The 20558-nt window shown below is 44.3% G+C and overlaps 1 protein-coding gene across 1 annotated transcript; it reads right to left on the bottom strand.

Annotated features, from left to right (window-relative positions):
• Window positions 1–909: 909 nt before the first annotated feature.
• On the bottom strand, window positions 910–20422 carry ism2b (isthmin 2b). The gene is made up of 6 exons (XM_080453181.1): window positions 19687–20422; window positions 11128–11373; window positions 7959–8244; window positions 5141–5278; window positions 4838–4903; window positions 910–3853 (listed from the first exon to the last, which is right to left on the bottom strand). Exons 1-6 carry the CDS (start codon window positions 19801–19803, stop codon window positions 3336–3338), a joined length of 1371 nt encoding a protein of 456 aa, XP_080309307.1. The 5' UTR covers window positions 19804–20422; the 3' UTR covers window positions 910–3335.
• Between the last annotated feature and the right edge of the window lie 136 nt (window positions 20423–20558).

Raw genomic sequence — 20558 nt, 5'->3', positions numbered from 1 at the left:
TAATAAAGCCTTTCGTTTGTGACGGTGTCGCTTGCCGATAATCTGTCATTTTTGGGGGCGAAGTATAAATTATGTTTGATACAGGAAAGAGCTTTTGATGGTTTTACATTCTTAGTTGAATGTGAAATAACCCCTCGTCCTCTGCCATGCACTCATGCATGTAGATTCAGACCTTACTGAGGGGTCCTGGAAGTAATGTACATCCTGATCGGTGCACAGATACTAAGGTTCCCTAAGGTCGTAAGAGCACCTGCTGATGTGTGGATTGTTATGGTTATGGTATCATGAGAGACAAAACAAAGACATCCGAAGTCAGTCAGTCGAGCTCGTCCGTGGGGTGGACATGATGTATGACATAAATACAGTATAAGTCACAAATAATGACACCGTAAAAATTAGCAAGGCAATGAATGCAAAGTCTTTATATATTTCTTCATCATAATTGCAACATCATATTCACAGAGCACTGAAATACAATGTAAGAGTGAAATACAGACACTTGATTTTGCTGTTTTGATGTAATGTGAGGCCAGCGGTTTCCCTTTTGTTGTCGAGCGCCCGCATTTCTCAGTCCGAGTAGTGCACCATGTTGAGTAGAGAGTCATTTCAAAGCTTCAGCGAACTTTAAAAAATAAACAAAGAACTGACAAATAAATACTGTACAAGACCATATATGTAATACTAGGTTCAGAAATCACAAAAAAAGAACATGCTTTTTGTAACAGAACACTTGATAATACGCACTTGAACAATGCAGCATTCCTGACAAGTTATCTTGTCCCTTCGCGATGACACTATCATCAACAAATGGCAAACATGAGTACATATTCATATATATATATATATATATATATATATATATATATATATATATATATATATATATATATATATATATACACACACATACTGTATATACTGTATACATACAGTATACTGTATATATACACACTATATACCTTAAATAAAGTGCCTTATTTTAAGATTGGTGATTTCATAATGTATTATAAGTGCGTGTTTGCATACATACATCCCAAAATAGAAATTCCTGAAAGAGGTTTGGAGTAAAAAACAAACAAACAAACAAACAACAGCAAAAACAACATCCATTGATTACACAGTAGAATCTGGAGAGTTAATTTATCTCTGAAAGTGCAAACATTGACCCATTTCAGAGCTAAATTAATACTTTGTGGAACAGACAGAGTGGGCTCATCCTGAAGTAGCATAGTATTCTCAAGATGGCTGCCATTGAATGTAAGCCAATGTCTGGTATGAACCTTGCTTCATGTAGGGACAGCGCGTGAGACCTGGAGAGTAGGAATGTTTCAGTAATAGAACTGGAACCTTACTGAAATGATTCCTTTGCAATGGGGTATTCTCTTAGTCTCATAATGCGTTGCGGTGCTCTCCTCCATGTCAATGTAATTAACCTCTTAAGCTTGATATACTTTGGCGTATGACAATAGCAAAAATAGCTGATCTACAACGCATGGCGCCATGATGTGTTGTGAGCTTATTAGATCTACAATTGTTGCTATTTTGCTAAATAAAATAAAGAAATTGGAAATTTTCGCCTATATGATCCCAAAATAGTACATTCAACATCAGCCATCTTTTTGAACACCACCTATAGCAATAATGTCCAACTCTGGGACACAGGGACCTCTAGTCCTGCTGGTTTTCCATCTTACCATGTTGCATTTACCTAGTATCCCAGGGCTAAATAGTCCCTAATTAGGCAGCTATAATGACAAGCACACCGGTGAATGCAAACTACCTGGTAGGTTAAGTAAGAATCAGCTCTACTAAAGGTCCCTGGGACCAGGAGGATTATGAACTTCTGAATTAAATGACCATTAAAGAACGTTAATCTGAATTGGAATGGTCAATTCTATCCATTCCAGTTCCATGCATATGCGCATATAGACTTCAAGCTCACAGTCGACAGCAGTGACTCCTTTTTTCTTAACCAAACACAACACGGCTATAATAACATGTATCAAGAGTTGAGTTGCTTGTCAAAACCGCACAAACGCATTATTTCATTAATTCAGTGACTGCTGTATGGTGTTCATTGTTCATCTCAATCTGCATTACACGTTCCATGCCCTTCTGTCAATCACTACCCAAATACACACACACACTTAGTACAAGGGTCCAATATGGCACACCCCTGTCGGAGGTAAGTGGACAGATCTTTATCATGGTCGGTCAGTCCCCCTGAGAACGTTGTGGAGAAACATCCATGAAACACAATAATGCTCAGTTTAGAACCATTTTGGCCTATAATTTTACACTGCAGATACTAAGTAGGCCAGATGGACTCAGGTACCAAAACTCTGATTTATATCTCTTGGCAGTACAGAAATCTGATAGTAGTCTCATGCTTAATTTATACGCACTCGTACAACAATGTCAATTGCTGACAAAAACAGATCTTCAAGCTAACACGGTTTTGCATCTCGACACATTGTTAGCTTAAAGATCCTTCCACTAATTATATCACCCTTTTAACATGACCCAAAGGAGTCCCCATACTGTACATTAACTGAAATACATATTAATGTGTCTGCATGCAAGACCAAATGAGAAATCTAGAGTTCGTTTTTTCCCCCCTCCTTTAAACACAGTCAAATCCAGAGTGTTCATTTAACTCAGTGTAAAATGGACTGGGTCCATTTTTACAATCTCAGAGATAAACTAACACTGTATTTTACTGTGGTCCAGGTATCCTCCCTATAAAATGTAGGCGTGAAGTATCTTCATTTATTATTAGCAGCATAGTTAAGATTCTTAATTAGTTGGACTCTGCCCATTCTTTCTTATCTCTATCAGCATAACTAGCCACTTAATCATGTGTTTCCTAATCTGCATGGAAGCAGGATCAAGATATTTACCACATGTTTCTATTATTAACCCACTAAAGCTCCAGATCACCAATGACAAAGCCAGCAGGTAGACATCACGCGTACACGCACACATGCGAGTGTACCGAATAAAAAAAAAGAGACAGCTTTATGTCATGCTGGATGTATAACAGCTTGGAAAGCATTGGGAGAATACTGCATTTGTTTCCATTCATGTAATTCAGTTCAGTTAAGTCTGATGTCAGGATACTGTGCCGAATCCTAACTTGAGACAACCATACATCTCCTCCATGACCTCTGACTCAGAGGCTCAGAGGCATCAACATGCTGTCCATGACCGATGCAAGATTTAGACATAATACCACGTTTCTTTTTCTTTCCTGAAGGTATAGGCACTACCTCTCTCAAGTTAGGATTGGGCCGCTGTCTCTCTAGGTTGAAGTGGTAGTTTTGGCTGCGGATCCCTCAGTACTCCCTGGCCTCTTCCAGCTCGTTCATGAACACGTCTTCGTGGGGGTTCTCCGGGCACCTCAGCCCGTTGTTGGGCGGCCTCACCGCGTGGAAGCGGCTCCAGTCCCCCTTGCACAGGATCCAGGGAAGCACGTCCACTTTGAAGTGCAGCTCGGGCGAGAACTCGGTGCTGATGAGGTTGGGCGTGCCCGCGCCCTTCCCCCGTGTGATCAGCCTCCCGCGGTCGTCGTAGCAGCAGTGCTGCGCCGCCAGCGTGGACGAGTCGCTGGAGAGCGCCGACCTTAGGCAGCTACGAGCCGACGGCTTGTAGATGTCCAGCCGCTCCTTGGGACCGCTGTCGTCGCGCCAGCGAAATGGCCGGTCGCGGGTCTCGTCGAGAAGACTGACCACGGTGTAGGCCGCCTCAGGGGGGTAGGAGCAGGGACAGCCGGGGAGCTCAGACACGACCTGGTGGAGGTACCTCTGGAGGAAGTCGCTCTTACAGTTCAGCCATTTCTCACAGCTGTCCACATCTGGAGGGGTAGCATGTCAGACAAGTGGTGTTAGAGGTGTCTATCATGCTAGAAAATGCTAGTTTCCTCTTGGGATAATAAGTCTAGAGAGAGATGTCTAGAGTCCTGTGCATAGAGTGGCATCATAGAGACATGTGCTAGCAATCAAGTTAGCTCAGAAGTAGCTTAAGAAATACAGGTATATTGGTATTTCTACCACCGCTTAAAAAACCTGACTTTAACTCGTATATGTATAAGAGTATTATACATAGAATAATTCTACTCTTATACTACTATCCTATAAATTTGAGGAATCTCTGTCTGTCTGAACACATCTTTCTCCTAAGTGGGTTTAGCAATTGATCTGAATTGGCACATGGGCATCTACCATTAGCTCACTTTTCAAACATTTTAACTGTTTATTAGCGTTTTTGCCAACTCAGTGTAACTCTAAGCAGTGGAGTTTCTGAGTTTTGGAGTTACTGTGCATGCACAGGCTGTGGGATCTGTTGTCACGGTTACTGTCCCCGCAGGCTATGGTGTCTGATAGCCGGTGCGGTGGGGGGACATCACCTACCTTTAAGGCTGCACTAATACAAAAACAACACCACACAGAATGGCAGAACAGACAGACCAGTGCTACAGAGTTATAAAGGAGTTTGATTTAGGGGCCATGTCCTCAGTCAGCGTGTTATGAGCGGAGGGACACTTTGGATATCATTTCCATAGCACTCGCACGCAGACTGACATGCGCAATGTTCGAATGAACGTTGCGTTATTGGCACAAATAGCAAAAAACTACATAAACATAAACTTCTCATGGTTGTGGGCAGCAACAATTCGTCACACACACACACCACACCACACGCCTACAGGATTAAATGAGCAGCACTCCTCTCCAAAAGTTCAACTATGCATACCGAGCTCATAACCCAAACATCTGCATATAGTTTCGGTGCGCACATCTCCGGGTAAGGACTAGCAAGGTATTCACTTTCAACTGACCTGTGCCAAATGGTTCTGTGCCGTTCTCCCTCTCGAAGGGGGAAGGTTCCACCACAGTGTTGCCATCTACAAAGAAGAGACACATATTTAACACACATAACAGGCACATGCCTACTGTTTTTTCTCTGTATGAGTAGCATTGATGAAGATGGCTGTAGAGCAAAAGTCAATGAAGGTCTACCTAAGAGATCTATGGACGTACAGGTATGGAAATCTATGGACCTGCAGCTATGGAGATCTATGAACCTATGGAGAATGATGGATCCAGGCCAGAGTCCAGGCAAAGTGTGAATGGTATCTCACCTGGACAAGGTTCCAGGTCACATTTGGAGGCCTCTGTCAGAGTGCAGGAGTAGCCACAGGACTTTGTCCTTTTCCTCTCACCGTGTCCACAGGTGACCGAGCAGGGAGACCAGGTGGTCCACTCATCTGCCTCCTTATCTGTGGGAGAAGAGGCAGTTAATGAGGACGGCCAGTCCCTCGAACTCAGCCCAAAGTCCTACGCAGTAAAACCAGTGGTAATTTCACTCTGAAAAGTTACAAAAATGGAACAATGCACATGACTGAAGATTGTTATAAAGAAAAAGACAAAAACAGAAAGAGCTTGAGACAGAGGAAAAACTGTGTTATCGTGTCATTCCTTTCTTGCTAGCTGTACTGCAGCGTCCTGACAGCTAACAGGTTAGTGCAGCGTCCATATTACGGTAACATCCCTGGTTTGACCCCCGCTTAGACACACACGTGCGTAAAGCATCAGCACCCCTCACTTGTCTACCATCACTTTACAGTAATAATAAAAACAATAATAAATAATAAAGCAGAAATTGCCTCAAAAATAGTCAAGGACAGAAAAAGGTAGGTGCACGATGTCATGTTTCGCGGTCATGTGGGCAACATTTGACTTGTTCACCACATACTTTTAACGAGCTATTAAGGAAAAGGAAAAAAACAGCCTCAAAGGCCTGGTTGAGATTTGTGTGTGTGTGTGTGTGTGTGTGTGTGTGTGTGTGTGTGTGTGTGTGTGTGTGTGTGTGCGTGCGTGCGTGCGTGCACGTGTACGTACATACGTGTGAAAAGAAAATCAAGGAAAAAACTCTCTGCTGAAGGATTATTTGCAGACACCGGTAGCGGGTTTGAGCATACAGTATATTCTCGAACCTCCCTAATCCAGAATAAGCATTCATTTCTAGTCTGTCCCAGTCGATATAGCAGGCAATTTTCTCCTCTTATAACCTTTCCCATGCAAAGCCATAGTGTTTTGAAGCAAGATTTTGTCAAATTAGAGAGAGAGAGAGGGGGGGGGAGGGAGAGAGAGAGAGAGACTGTACGGGGGTGAGTTGATCCGCCCACGCCACCACGTTTCCTCATGGTGTTAATGATACTGAAAACAAGTTGTTCTCGATTAAAGGCGAGGTGGGTGCAGAAATACCAGCTTGGGAGTAGCGAGGGCTCATTTCGCCTATGTGGGCGCTGCCAGCTCGCCATTCGACCACACGGGAACAGCGTCCCAGGAGAGCCGTAATTACAGGAAAGGCCCAGGCAGGCATCGTTGATTTATGCTCACCGAATCTTTAGATCTGACCACTTAACAGGCATTGTTGCCCTTTTGCCGGCTAGTCCACAAATGCACTTATACAGTCAAGGTTTCTGTGAGTCTGTTCTAGTAGTTCACATGGATTTAGGAAAGCCTGCAAGTCTCAAACTACAGTATCAGGGTTTTCACACAGTTGCGTGCTATTGCTATAGTCCAACATGCAAAAGAGGATCAACTAATCAATGGACAGGCTAAATGTGTGTAATTTACAGGCGAGTCATTCACTAAAAAAACAGCCTCTTTGATGAACACTCCTCTGAAAGACTACAGCTTCTCCATAAGTTTTGAGCCCTGACCAGCCCAACGCCCAGACCCCCCCGCTCTCTCTCAATCTCTCTCTCTCTCCCTCGCTCTCTGTGGGGTTTCCATCGACCAGTTTGACAGTGTATTTTGGATTTGCGCATAAAACACCTTGAATGGAAACAGAACATTCGAAAAGATGTTGGAATATCACAAAAAAGGGTTAACCCAATTACCTCAGTCTTCATCTATCCTCTCTTTCCCCTCTTTTTCTATTTTCTTTCTCTTTCTCTGTCACACTGCCACCCAATAAGGTCCATCCATTCACTTGCAAATATAAATAAATAAATGATAAAGCCATAAATGTTATGCCGGGCCCTGGCTGAAAAGGCAGAGCCGCCGAGGGCAGCGAGGGCCGTCGGGGTCTGGGTTTGGGGCGGGGGGGGGGGGGGGGGTTGTTGGTGGCGGGGTGCGGGTGTTGGGCTGGGGGGGGGTTGCCTGGGATAGATAAAAGGCCAGCCGAATGAGCCCTGTCATTCTATGTTCCCAATCTGCCCTCTAATTGTCCACAAGCAGTGGGCTGTTTTGTCCCAGAGAACAGTGCCGGCCTCTCGCTGCCATTAGCGAGCGCAACGGGCCCATCTTCAAAAGGCAGGCCTCCGCGACCACTGTCTACTTCAAAGTGCCTGAAGCCCACAATGCACTGACGGTCGAGTGCTCGCGTTGCCCCTCTGGCCTGGCATCGGCAGGCTCACTCAGGACAGCCCCTATGCTACCGAGCCACTCTGTTGTTCTCTGTCTGTCTGTCTGTCTGTCCGTCTGTCTGTCTGTCTGTCTGTATGTCTCGCTCTCTCTCTCTTACCCTCAAACATTCCTGTCCCTTCCATCGTATACAATTCATCAATGACTGCATACCGAAATTTTCCGTTGACCTGCTTTCTGTACCATGCTCAATGGGAAACATTTGATTATTCTGAAAGTGGTCAGATGCAGTCAATTAGCTGTATTATGTCAGACCAGACCTGAGGAAGCTAAATCTACCAAATTGAAAAGTACAATTGAACAGAGCCCGACCGATATATCGGTTTGGCCGATATATTGGCTTTTTCTTTTTTACGAAATGCTTCAGCAATTATGCAGCTGATGTCTCCCAATTTGACGACTTTCAACCGGGCTGCCCTATTTTGGGCATAAGCAAAATCTTCAAAGGTTTTCCAAAATGCTCTAAAAGTAAAAAAAAAAAGAGCCAATCTACAAGCTAACAACACATCGCTTGGCAAAGCCTACCATAATAACTCTGCACCGGGTCCCAGCCCTCGTTCCAGTGACTGTCCCAGTCTCCTCCCACACCGCTGGGGAGTGGCTCCTCACTGCCATAGTCCAGAGAGTAATCTTCCTCCTCCTCTTCCTCCCCACCTTCCTCCCCCCAGAATATGGGCCAGAAGAGCTTCTTCCCTGCCGGCCAATCCACCGTGGCGGAAGGGGATGAGGGAGAGGAGGGTAGCCACTCTTTTTCCTTGGCCAGATCCATCTCTACCTCCATCTGTGGGTTGTCCACCACCTCAATGGTTACCTGTGTAGGGAGAGGGGAATCCCACTTAATTAATGTGAACTGTGCCCTGGCATCAGCAGATACTGTATTCTGTATCTACACACTTTTTTCTGCAGCTCATAAATGATAGTGTTTTTTATCATGTACCCAGCCTTTATTTGACCTGCGTAAGAGGAGTGATAGAAATTCTGAGTGGAGTGATAAGCTTGTGCTAATAGGGCTTGCAAAGTTTGCTTGGGTGGGGGTGTGATTTGGGGGGCGCGGCCAAGATTCTCCGTGTTGGTTGGGTCACAACCTGTCTACCGACCCATCCAACAGGGTACACTACTATATAGCTAGTACACACAGCGGTACGTCCAAAGAATTACATCAACCAACTGCAAAAACAAACTTTCAAATGTATAATCATTTGAAAATAGAAGATCTACAAGCTCACAATGCTTGTAGATCGGCTATTTTCAAATGGCCGAAGTGTATGGGCTGAAGTGGTTACTGTATGTTTTGAAATAATAATACAAATCTACAAAGTAACCACTGTAAGTCAATGTCACATGAAGGTGTCTTTTATTTGAAAACAGGTACATTTACAGGTTACTATGTGTATAAAAAAGGAAGTTCATCAGGCTCAAAGAGGAGTAAAATGGTCTCTGCTCATCCGTATTATAATGTGACCATTAACAGGTGAGGCAACTGGTGAACTGAACCATCATCATCAGTATTCGGTTATATTTGCATTGAATGAAAGCACTGCATAATGATATTATAGGCCTATGCATTTTAACTTGCATATACTTAATAATTTTATGTAGAAAAACTCCACTCTGTAAGTCAACGTCACATGTTGAATGTGTCTTTTATTTGAAAACATTTACAGGTTACTATGTACATAAAAAAGTAACCGATAATATAGCTACAGAGCATAACCTCATGTCTGATTTAACTATGCAGAAGGGTACTATTAAAAATAAAATCAGCAGGTTACTCATCATCCTTTTCAGAACCACACTGGTGCACAAGTTGGTCAGATCACAGCATGCTCGGACAACTTTGTCAAGGAATGTCATGTCCTCACCCACTGCTGGTTTATGAGTGATGGGTACCCTACCATCTAAATATGGTACTTGTTGCGTATAGTGCCTATAACCATCTCTACATGGATCCTGAGGTGTGCTTCTTCCACGTCTTTTTCTGTCATCTGGGCATCTGTATCTATATGATAATTTATATGTCTGAAATGCATGAGCAAAGAATTCCAAGCTCATTTCAAATCAAGCGTCTTATCAGAATGTTGGGCTGCGAATTGAAGCCTTGTTGAAGCTAACCAAAGAGGACATGAGCAATAAGCAATCAGACAATCAAAATGATGCCTGTTCCTTTGCCTTATGCATCTCCCCTGAGAGAACATGAGAATTTGTTCTGCTCTCGTTAGCTCAGTATGACTCATGTTAGATGCTACAGGCGAGGCAAGGGGCCCAGCTTTAATTGATGTGAAGACCAGGCAGTGAGAAGGCAAGAGAGGGAACTTCCTGCCTGCATAATACTGGATTACGGATTAAGTACTGCTATCTGTGGTCTCAAAGAGGTCTATTTGGTGCTGCACATGTTGCAGAAGAATCAGCCAGATTGGGACGGCCGAGCAACGGGGCAGCTGTACAGCCATATGATGTAGACATAGCCATTATTATGTCCACTTAACCACATCCTGACTGCAGTGACCAGAAAGCGGAGGAAGAATAACCACCCTGTTATAAGTTAAACAGAAAGACGTTTGGGAGAGGTTTATGACAATTTAGAAGAAAGGAATGAGGTTTTATTGAGTCCAAGCCCGTTATATTGAGTCCGTTATTATGCTGTAATTATAGCAAATAAAGACAACACACAACAGGATCTGTTGTTGCCTCTAGTCTACGCCCATATAAAGATCTGACCTAGTAAGTTGGTGTGTCTTATTATATGGGAAAAGTGAGCCGTCACAGCCAGTAAGTGAAAACACTGGGTCAATCCTTCTTAGTCCTCCTGAAACCATAGAGTTAAAATTAATAGAGAGGGCACCGGATATCCCCTCCCATCCACTTGCATTGAATTGCTCACCCAGCGCATGAAGCGAATTCACCCCTTCTTCCGGGTTGAAAATGTGATGGGCGAGGCCTATTTGGGGCTTCTGCGCGTCACTTCTGTGACACGTTTTACGTCACAGAGGTGCGCAGCCCCGTGCGCAAGCTCGTGAGTCGAGACCATTGGTCAAAACCGTTTTCGCTCGTTCATGTACAGTGGCGCCAACTGCTGTACCTATGAATGGCCAGCATGTCCAATGCGCTTCAATGAAACCACTGGGTTCTGGGGGCTTGCCTGAAACCCATTCTGTCCCTTTACAAGCTGAGACCCCTCCATGAGACCCATCTTATCCACTTAAACCCCATATGGGTGACTGGAGTCCCTCAGGGCTCTATACTAGTGTCTTTTCTGCTTTCTGTTATTGTGGGGAAATCTTTCGCTGAAAATAGCCGATCGACGCAGCACGACGCGTTGTGAGCTTGTCGCTATTTTCTGTGAAAGCTAACCCCACAATAAGGATGCTGGGGTTTAAGTGGTTAATGAATCTTCTAGTGGCTTAATGTTTGTTATAGTAATCAATTAATTGACTGATCAAATAAATGTTTTTGTAATTGAGTAACAGGATTAATTATGTATCTAATACTGTGCGCTATTTATGCACTATTTACAACTTCACCAAAATGTGAACGCTTATGTTTGTTCCATATGTCATTGTGTGGTCTAAATTAACAGCACAGATTAAGAAAATAATCTGTAGAATAATCGACAGAATAATGCTCCTACACTTTGTGACACACCATGCATAAAATACAACAATATATGACTCTCCAACTCATCCCACTGACTGACCTGTATGTTGGGGTTCTGTGAGCCCATGTCAGCGTTGGCCAGGTCGGGGAAGTTCTTCAGGTCCAGGATAAAAGGCTTGGTCTCCTCTTCTGGTTCTGGCTGAGGAAGGACCCCCACGGAGCGATGCTGAGTGTGGGACCACCTCCTCTGGTGGTGGTCCGGCAGCAGGCTCTGAACCTGGTTCTGCTCTTCCAGAGCCTCTGGATCGTACTGGACCCCGCTGCTCTGGGGTGGCTGGCCATCGGCCTGATTGAAAAAGAGAATAAAAAACAATAAGAAGATACATTTTCAGGCAGATTTAATTTTTTTCATTCTTTTTTAATTAATGCTGCGTGCATTTTAAACACAACAGTAATGATAAATTAACATCTGGAACACAAAACCACACAATAAAAAAAAAACTCTTTGTATTCCAACTAGTTTGGAGATATTGATAAAAAAAAAGAAAAAACACCTTGTTTATAATTGGTATAATGGCCCTTGATGGACACCTCGAGAACACTGTTAAGTTCTATTTATATTTATCATTTTTCCAGGAAGCACCCCCTGAAAATATTGACTGTCAGCATTCTAAAAAGCCACTGAAGCAACTAACCAAGCCACCAACCAGGCCCTGCATTCTAGTTTTACTTTTTTTTCCCACATTGGCTATGGCATCCCAGCCCTGGACAAAGAGGGTCCTGTGCCAGAAAGAATCTCTTTTAGCTTTAATGAGAGGGCCTGGGAGGCGTGGGACCCCTGGGCCGGCCTGGGTGAGTCTCAATCTGCTGTGTCGCCGCTACGACCATCATGACCACTGCTCGGTTTACACCTCCACGGCTCTCTTTCAGGTCCTCAGAAGGAAGTCCCTTCCTTCTGGTTCTGGTCCTGGACCAGCGGAAAGTGCAGTTAACCAAATTAATAAGAGACGTTACTGAGATAAATGGAGATATCGCAATGGTAACAGGGAGGCTAAGGTCAAACACACTATATAATGTACATAGTATGTCTATTATCTGGAAAATATGGGCCCCCAGGGGCATGACCTGCCAATGAATCAGAGGACAATCCTAAGCCTAAAGGCTTATTTATACTTTGTTGTACAATATTTATTTTCAACTGAAGAAAGTGCCTCAGTTGAAAATATGTCATTTTCGTTGAGTGGCACCTGTTGAATGGTTCATGCGACAGAATATAAAATAAGCCGAACCCCCATTCCACAACCCCTAATAAGTCATTCACCAGGGACTCCTACTGTATCCTTAATATAACCAAACTGCCCAAACTTGATGAAACATGGACCTCTGGGGGTAAAGCTGTGCCAGTTCGATGTCTCCTTAGCACACTGGTTCTCAATGTCGGGTCTGGGGACCACCAAGGGTCCAAATCGACCCTAACGGGTCTGTAACTTGTACCCTCAGTGTTAAATATTTTACAGCGTAGACGTAGATTGAGGTCCCAGAGATTAAAAAAAATACAAATTAAATGGGGGTCCATGGCCTAATGCTTAATAACCTTGGGGTCCTTGAAATCAAAAAGGTTGAGGAACACTGGCTTAGCATAAAACAGTGGAGATTGGAGGGGGCAAGAGACAAAATGTTTGAGGAGCTGTAGATGGAGCCCCCTAGAACAGGACGTACTTTTCACTGGCTGACAGCAACTTTCCCATAAAAAAGTCATTCAGCTGGTCAACTCCAGCCATGTGAAAACGTAGTGGCTATTTACAGGACCGGCCTGTCAAACATAATGAGATGGAGGAGGAGTTGAAGACAAGGCAGCCCCCTCCACAGGAATCTGCAATTTGGCGATAACATTTTTTACTTTTTAATCTATTGTTACTAGCAAATATTCTAACCACATTAGCCCTGGCGTCCCTACTTTGGGCACATCATTCTAAGTGAAAGTTTTACGAATCTTTCTACAGTTCGTCTATTTTCAACTGACCTAATTATAAAATAGGGCGTAAGTGGGTTAAGGATTGCAAGTTTGACCTATCACCAACGTTTTGGCAAACACAGGACTTAAATAGACAGGGGACTAACTGGCTGGGAGACTAACAGGACACAGGTGGAGAACATAACTAACCAAAGGGAGGTGAGACAAGACAGGTAGCAACAACTAGACAGGAGACAGGAACACTAGGAACATAACTACACAAGAAAGGTACAAGGAGCACCAAGGCAAAAGGCAACAGAGTTACAACAATGCAAGATGAATACAGAACATAATGAACGGCCTAAACAGACCTAAAGAACAGCCCTTAAGAGTCCAACACCATATAAGGGCATTCAAGGTCCAAATAATAAAGTCACCGTCCACGGCCCGAGGAGCGGACCGTGACACACTGTAAATTGCCTTTCCTATATTACTACTAAAATAGTAAAGGCTCTGGTACAGACTTGATCATATCAATATCAGCATCAGTATCACTTCTTCCATGTGCCCTAGCTGTTGCTGAAAGGATTGGAACCAGCAATCAAGGTGGCTGGGGTACCTTGATCTTTGGAGTAAGTAGCCTTAGGAACCAACGGTTCCATAGCCATGTGACTCATAGGGCAGGAGCCTATCTCTTGTTTCTGTAGCGTGAGGTCAGGTGGCTTGATGTACAAGTATTCCCCCTGGACATGACGCTAGTATGTCTCAGGGACTTACCCCCAGTCTAACACTTGATGCTGAGTGCCAAGCAGGGTGGCATTGGGTACCATTTTTATAGTCTTTGGTATGACCCGGCTGGGGGATTGAACACCGACATCCCAATTTCAGGGCGGACACTCTAACCACACTAGGCCACTGTGTATACTTGCGCAAATGTTTGGGAAGACAAACTCAGTTTGCTCAGTATGCATGTGTCATCACCTCAGCTCTGACCAGCAGTGATGATCTCCCCCACACACAGTTTAACACTTTATTTATGTCCACACACAGGGAAAGCATACAGGGACACAAATATTTTAGTTGCAGTAAAGGTTACATTCACAAACTCATGGCTATATGTCGTCATGATACAACACGCATGTCACTCAGCACTCCAAGTAGCTGCGGCTCCGCCACACATGGCAGCAGAGACAGCACAATACTTTGCCAGCCTTTCTGCCTCGTCTTTGGGCATCCCAAGTTGTTCGAAACCCTCCAAGAACCAGTCCATGGGTATAATGTCCATGGCTGGATCACCAGAGGAAACAAACTGCTTACATACAACATACAACTGTCTTGCACTGCTGCTTGGTGTTAAGGCGCCCTCTGTAGTTGTTCTCATGGGCCTGGAGGTCCACCCGTTGCTATTCCGACAGCGGACGGACATACCACTGGTCAGGTAGCGTCGGCTAGAGTCCAACGGTGAGAAGTGCCTTCTTGTATGCAAGCTACATAGTCCACAGAAATTGCAAATGCGTCCACTGCACCGACTACATTGACGCTGGTAGTTACAATGGGGCAGTTTAACGTCATGCTCAGGACACACACACACACACACACACACACACACACACACACACACACACACACACACACACACACACACACACACAAACACGCGCACATACACACACACACACACACACACACACACACACACACACACACACACACACACACACACACACACACACACACACACACACACACACACACACACACACACACACACACACACACACACACAATATGGACCCATCATTACAGACACACAGACACAGATACGAGTACAACTCACACCGGAGTCATGAGGGGAGGCCAAATACTTTCACACCCTCCTCATCTTGTCCTGTTACACATCTGGATCCTGTATATCACTCTCCTCCTCCTTTCTTCCTCTCCCTTGTTCCCTCCATATCCTCCTCCTCACAGCAGAGCAGAGGGGCTTCCCCGGATCAAAGGCCCGCTGGGCTGATGGCATGTGGTGGGTCTTTAAACTGACTGTATGGATGCTGTGGGGGACTTGAGGCCTGGCCTGGAAAACTGACCTTGTGATTTCACACAAACAAACCCACTGCCACCCAACCCAAAGTACAAAACATAGCCTTGTATCTTCCTATGCAATGTTTGTGTACAAAACATAGCCTTGTATCTTCCTATGCAATGTTTGTGTATGCTTGTGTGTGTGTGTGTGTGTGTGTGTGTGTGTGTGTGTGTGTGTGTGTGTGTGTGTGTGTGTGTGTGTGTGTGTGTGTGTGTGTGTGTGTGTGTGTGTGTGTGTGTGTGTGTGTGTGTGTGCGCGCGTGTGTGTGTGTGTGTGTGTGTGTGTGTGTGTGTGTGTGTGTGTGTGTGTGTGTGTGTGTGTGTGTGTGTGTGTGTGTGTGTGTGTGTGTGTGTGTGGGCGTGGGGGGCGGGGGTCATTTCATGGAGCCCCAAATTGACTTCCTGGAGCCATGGAGCCACAATTCAAATGATTCTCTACAGGGACCCTGATAAGTTTGGGTAAATGTTTTGGTTGAAATTAAATAAATCATCTAAATATTATTGCAATATTGGAATATATTGCTTGAATAGTCACTCATATATTTGCAAACTTTGGTCATAGCCACTTGGATATGGGGATCTGAAAAAAAAAACCCTCATACATCTTGATCATCTTGACCCCAGAGATAATGTGTACCGATTTGTGTGAATGTTGGACAAAATCTGTAGGAGCAGTAGCCTAAAGTGTGTTTTGAAGAAAACGTACTATGGCAGGAAATGTAATCTGGCACAAACAGAGTTTGAGTTGCGTCATGATCCAAGGAATCCAGGGGGGGAAATATGTTGATTTTATGACCTACGGTTCAAAAGGTATAGGCCAAAATGTGAAATGGGCTGTTGTAGCACCACCATGAGGAGATTTGAAAAATGGAGGTTCTTCCTTGGCTTAGTGGAAATGTGGGTGCAAAGTTTCCCAGCAATCGGGAATTCATGATGTATGGAATTTTGTGCAAAACGGCCACCCCCACAAACTTTGGAAGCCAATCATAGCCAATCAGAATGGAATATGAGAACTGTGACAGATAGGTCTTGATCACATGACTACAGAGATAATGTATACGGATTTGTGTGAGGTTTGGACAAAATCAGTAGTCATCTGTACAAAAAATGCGTTTCGCAAAGGGAAAAAAAGGGTGGAGATTCTTCCTTGGCCTACTGGGAGAGTGCGTGCAAAGTTCCTGCAGATCGCTCCAGCGGTACTTGTAGCATGTCGTGCAAAACGTGCCCCTCCAGCAAACTTTTTAAACCAATAGAAATAGATCGAAATAGAATCCGAAGAATCCTGACCACATGACTACAGAGATAATGTGTACCAATTTGGTTTGGACAAAATCGGTAGGAGTAGTAGCAAAAACTGTGTTTTGCAAAGGAAATGCAACATGGCGGAACTTGTCCGGGGGAAATGGGCGTGGCTTATTTGGGGCGTTCCGGAATGATCCATGAAATCCAAGGGGAAAATAATGTTGATTGTATGACCTAAGGTTCAAGAGTTATAGGTCAAAACGTGAATCTGCCTGTTGTAGCACCACCATGAGGCTGGTTTGAAAATTGTAGGGTGGCATTTCTTCCTTGGCCTACTGGGAACGTGCGTGCATAATTTCACGGCAATTGGACGCTGTGTTTTTGAGGCAATTGTTCAAAACGGGCCACTCCTGCAAACTTTGGAAGCCAATCTTAGTCAATCAGGATGGAATATGAAAAATCCAGACAGATCCATCTTGATCACATGACTATAGAGATAATGTGTACCGGTTTGCGTGATGTTTGGAAAAAATCTGTTGGGAGTAATATATATAAAAATAAAAATAAAGTAATATAAAAATTGCCTCCTGTTGGCGCTATAACAGGCCGATGTGAGAGATTTGGGGCAGAGGTTTTTACTTGGCCTCCAAGGAGTATGCGTGCACAGTTTCATGCCAATCGGTCCAACGGTACCGGAGATTAGCTGCTGACAGACGGACGGATGGACGGACACACACACACACACACACACACACACACACACACACACACACACACACACACACACACACACTGACAGACAGGGTCGAAAACATAGTCTCGGCCACGCCTTCGGCCTGGCGTTGACAATAATAATAATAATCCAAACGTATCATATAGCTCATTTTCTAAACACTCACAAAACAAAAACTTGAATAACTACTACTTGCACTCCTAATTTGGCCACCTCTCAGGGACCACATTTTGAGAACCACTAGTATAGCCTATAGGGTCCATTTGGTGCTGCTGCAGTCGCGGCTTACGATGACACACATTCAGGACAGGCAGGAGAGGAGGTCAAGGCACAGGAGTGGGGGTGGGTGGGTGGGTGGTTGGAGGTGGGGGTGATGGTGGGAGTAGGGGTGCATGGTGTGGATGGGGGGGGGGGGGGGCAGCCGCTGGGAAGGCGCGGCGGTGTGGCAGGCCTGATTTATGTGACCACGGATATCAAAGGCCTCTGCACTTGGCCGTTTCCAAACCATTACAGAAGAACAATAAACTATGGGCCCCCTTTGATCGCCGCTTTTGGAAATTGGGGGAAAGAAAGGAAAAACAAATGCCTGCGCTCGGTGGAATTGGGGTGATGGGTGTTGGGGGGGGGCTGGGATATTGACAGAGGAAACAGGTTTCAATATTTGGGGACGAAAAAAAGGCACGCTCACACAAAACTCCTCCTCCACTCCAAGACACGAGAGTAAAAAAAACTGAAAACAGGAAATTCCACATTAACACAGAATAGGGCCAATGTAAACAATCAGAAGGATGACCCTTGACCCCCTGCTCTCCCGGCTCCAGTGTGAGAGATGCCGTGGGTTCGCCTTACCATGGTTACATAAGTCTCTCGTTACTGCGCACCACTTTCGCTGTACCGTCCTGCATCCGCCATCCTCTCCTCTACCCCATCTCTCCTCTATTTATCCATCCATTCATCCATCCACCCCTTTTGAACAGTCATCTGCCAGGTCACAGGCAAAAGGTGCACAGTCATCAGTGACACCCTTTTATCAGTGCATGTCATTTCTCACCCTCCATATTCTTCTCTCCCTCTCCCCTATCCTCTCCTCCTCCTTATTATCTATCTGTCTCATTCTAGCTCTCCATCTCCTCTTTGACATCTAACATCAATCAGACATGACATCTATACATCAATCAGACAGGCGCTGGAATAAAGAGAGAGACCCAATTGCAAACAGGAGGCCACACAGGAGAGGAGAGGGAAAAAAAGGTTCAAAGGCAGAACTCTCAGACCCAACGAGCACGTATATGAGGCCACGCGCTCAACACACACACACACACACACACACACACACACACACACACACACACACACACACACACACACACACACACACACACACAATGTGGCACATTCATAACATTTGCTGACCTAAAATGTTGTAAAGCACACACACACACACACACACACACAGTGTGTCATGCTGTGTGTGTCACACGCACGCACGCACGCGTGCACACACACACACACACACACACACACACACACACACACACACACACACACACACACACACACACACACACACACACACACACACACACACACACACACACACACTTAAAGACTTGGATATCCATATATGTCCATGCGTAACGCAAACTACAGTATTTGGATTTATTATTTGCAACTCAATGACCAGGGCTGTCAAACTCTCTTCAATACCTTACTATACATGGAGAGGAGGAGAACATAATGCTGTATACCTGGCCTGCTGTTCATTTAATTTGAGGTCAATATATTGATTGCCTATAGCCACTATGAAACTATGAACTTTATGTAACTTACACTATGTAGTTCAACGCTGATTCTATGGTGCAAAAAAAACAACGGCTGTTATAAAGAAAAGGGGGACAGGAATGCATGCAAGCATATTCATAAATACTGGGGAAATGATTATAACCTATGGTTGAAAACATGATTGGGCAATGAATGGGAATCATAAAACACGTAGCCTTCCGTCAATCAACTAAGTAAAAGTATCAATACTGCAATGTAGAAATACTCTGTTACAAGTAAAAGTCCAGAATTCAAAATGTACTTGAGTAAAAGTACTGGTATCCAAATGTATTTAAAGTACCAAAAGTAGAAAGTACTCATTATGCAGAATTTCCCATTTCACAAGTTTTCTAAATGTATACAAATCTTTTGAAAATACATAGATCTGCTATTTATTTTCAAATAGCCGAAATATATATAGAGCTTAAGTTGTTGATGTATATTTGGTAATACAAATCTAAATCTAAAAAGTCACTAGTAACTAGTAAGTTTTCAAACAATTATAGTGGAGTAAAAGTATAATAGTAGCCTCTGAGATGTAGTGGAGTAGCCTAGAAGAATAAAGTACTGAAAATTGGAAATTCTTCAGTACAGTAAAAAATACCTCAAAATTGTACTTAAGTAGCCTACAGTACTTGAGAGTAAATGTACTTAGTTACTTTACACCACTGATATTTTATCGGGTGCAGGTGTAATCATCACAGATCATCACAGTCATTGTAAGGAACTTGTTCCTCATCATCAACGCAGAGGAGCTTTCTCTGCACGCATCCATGATGATACACATCATATACATTATATAATAATCCATTAGGAAAACAACTTACCTCTGAAGACATGCCATTACGGAGCTTATGGCCAACATTGTTGTGTCTGGTGGGAAATCCCGTCACAAAACTAACTGCAAGTATCAGCCAGAACACCAGCAGCATCTGAAATCGCATCTTCTCCAACAGACAGAAACAAACTTCCAACAATAATAAAGATTCCTTTCAGGGCTACGATCTGCGCCTCCTCCAACGACCTTTTTCCTCCCGTTTAACTATTTGGATTTACAATAATCGAAATTCTCCATCGATTCTTTCATCGATCTGTCTTTGGACGTTTGTCTGATCGGGACGACAAGACAAGTTAACAGAGTTGTCAGCGTTGTCGAAGTGTCTCTCGCTGTGTGAAAGCTGCGCTCCAGTCTAGTGTCCAGCCGTTACCCTGTCTGTCCGTATGGAGGGTCGATCGGGTCAAGATGCCCCATAAAGGCAGGCTGCAAACGGCAGCAAAAATACCCAAATAATACCCACGCAAAGATATGATCCCCGTCCGCACCAGCGATCGCTTTATTCAACTACTTAAACCAAAAAAAAAAGAAGAAGTAGTGAGTGGATCGTTTCTCGTCGTGGGTGGGTGGGTTTTTTCCAATGCTCTGACATCTGGAGCGAATAGTATGCCGTGCGTTTTTTATCTCTGACGCTCATGTAATCCATTAGTTAGTTCAACTGCACAGGTCTCTGTAACGCGCGTGTGTGTGTGTGAGTGTGTGTGCGCGCACGCGTGTGGCCAACATGCAACATCCCGGGTTTTTGGGTCAACTTTTACGCACGCTTTCAGATGTTGTCCCCCCCAATGCTGAAGGAGGGGGAGTCAGTGCCCATTGCACTGGGGGAGAGAGGGGGGTCTTGTTTCCTGAAAAGGGGGGGGGGGG

The sequence above is a fragment of the Gymnoscopelus braueri genome, assembly GCF_963280865.1.
Source record: "Gymnoscopelus braueri genome assembly, chromosome: 16".
NCBI classification, from domain to species: Eukaryota; Metazoa; Chordata; class Actinopteri; order Myctophiformes; family Myctophidae; genus Gymnoscopelus; species Gymnoscopelus braueri.
The sequence above is the reverse complement of the archived record's forward strand: the minus strand, read 5'-3'. Positions and strand labels throughout refer to the sequence as shown.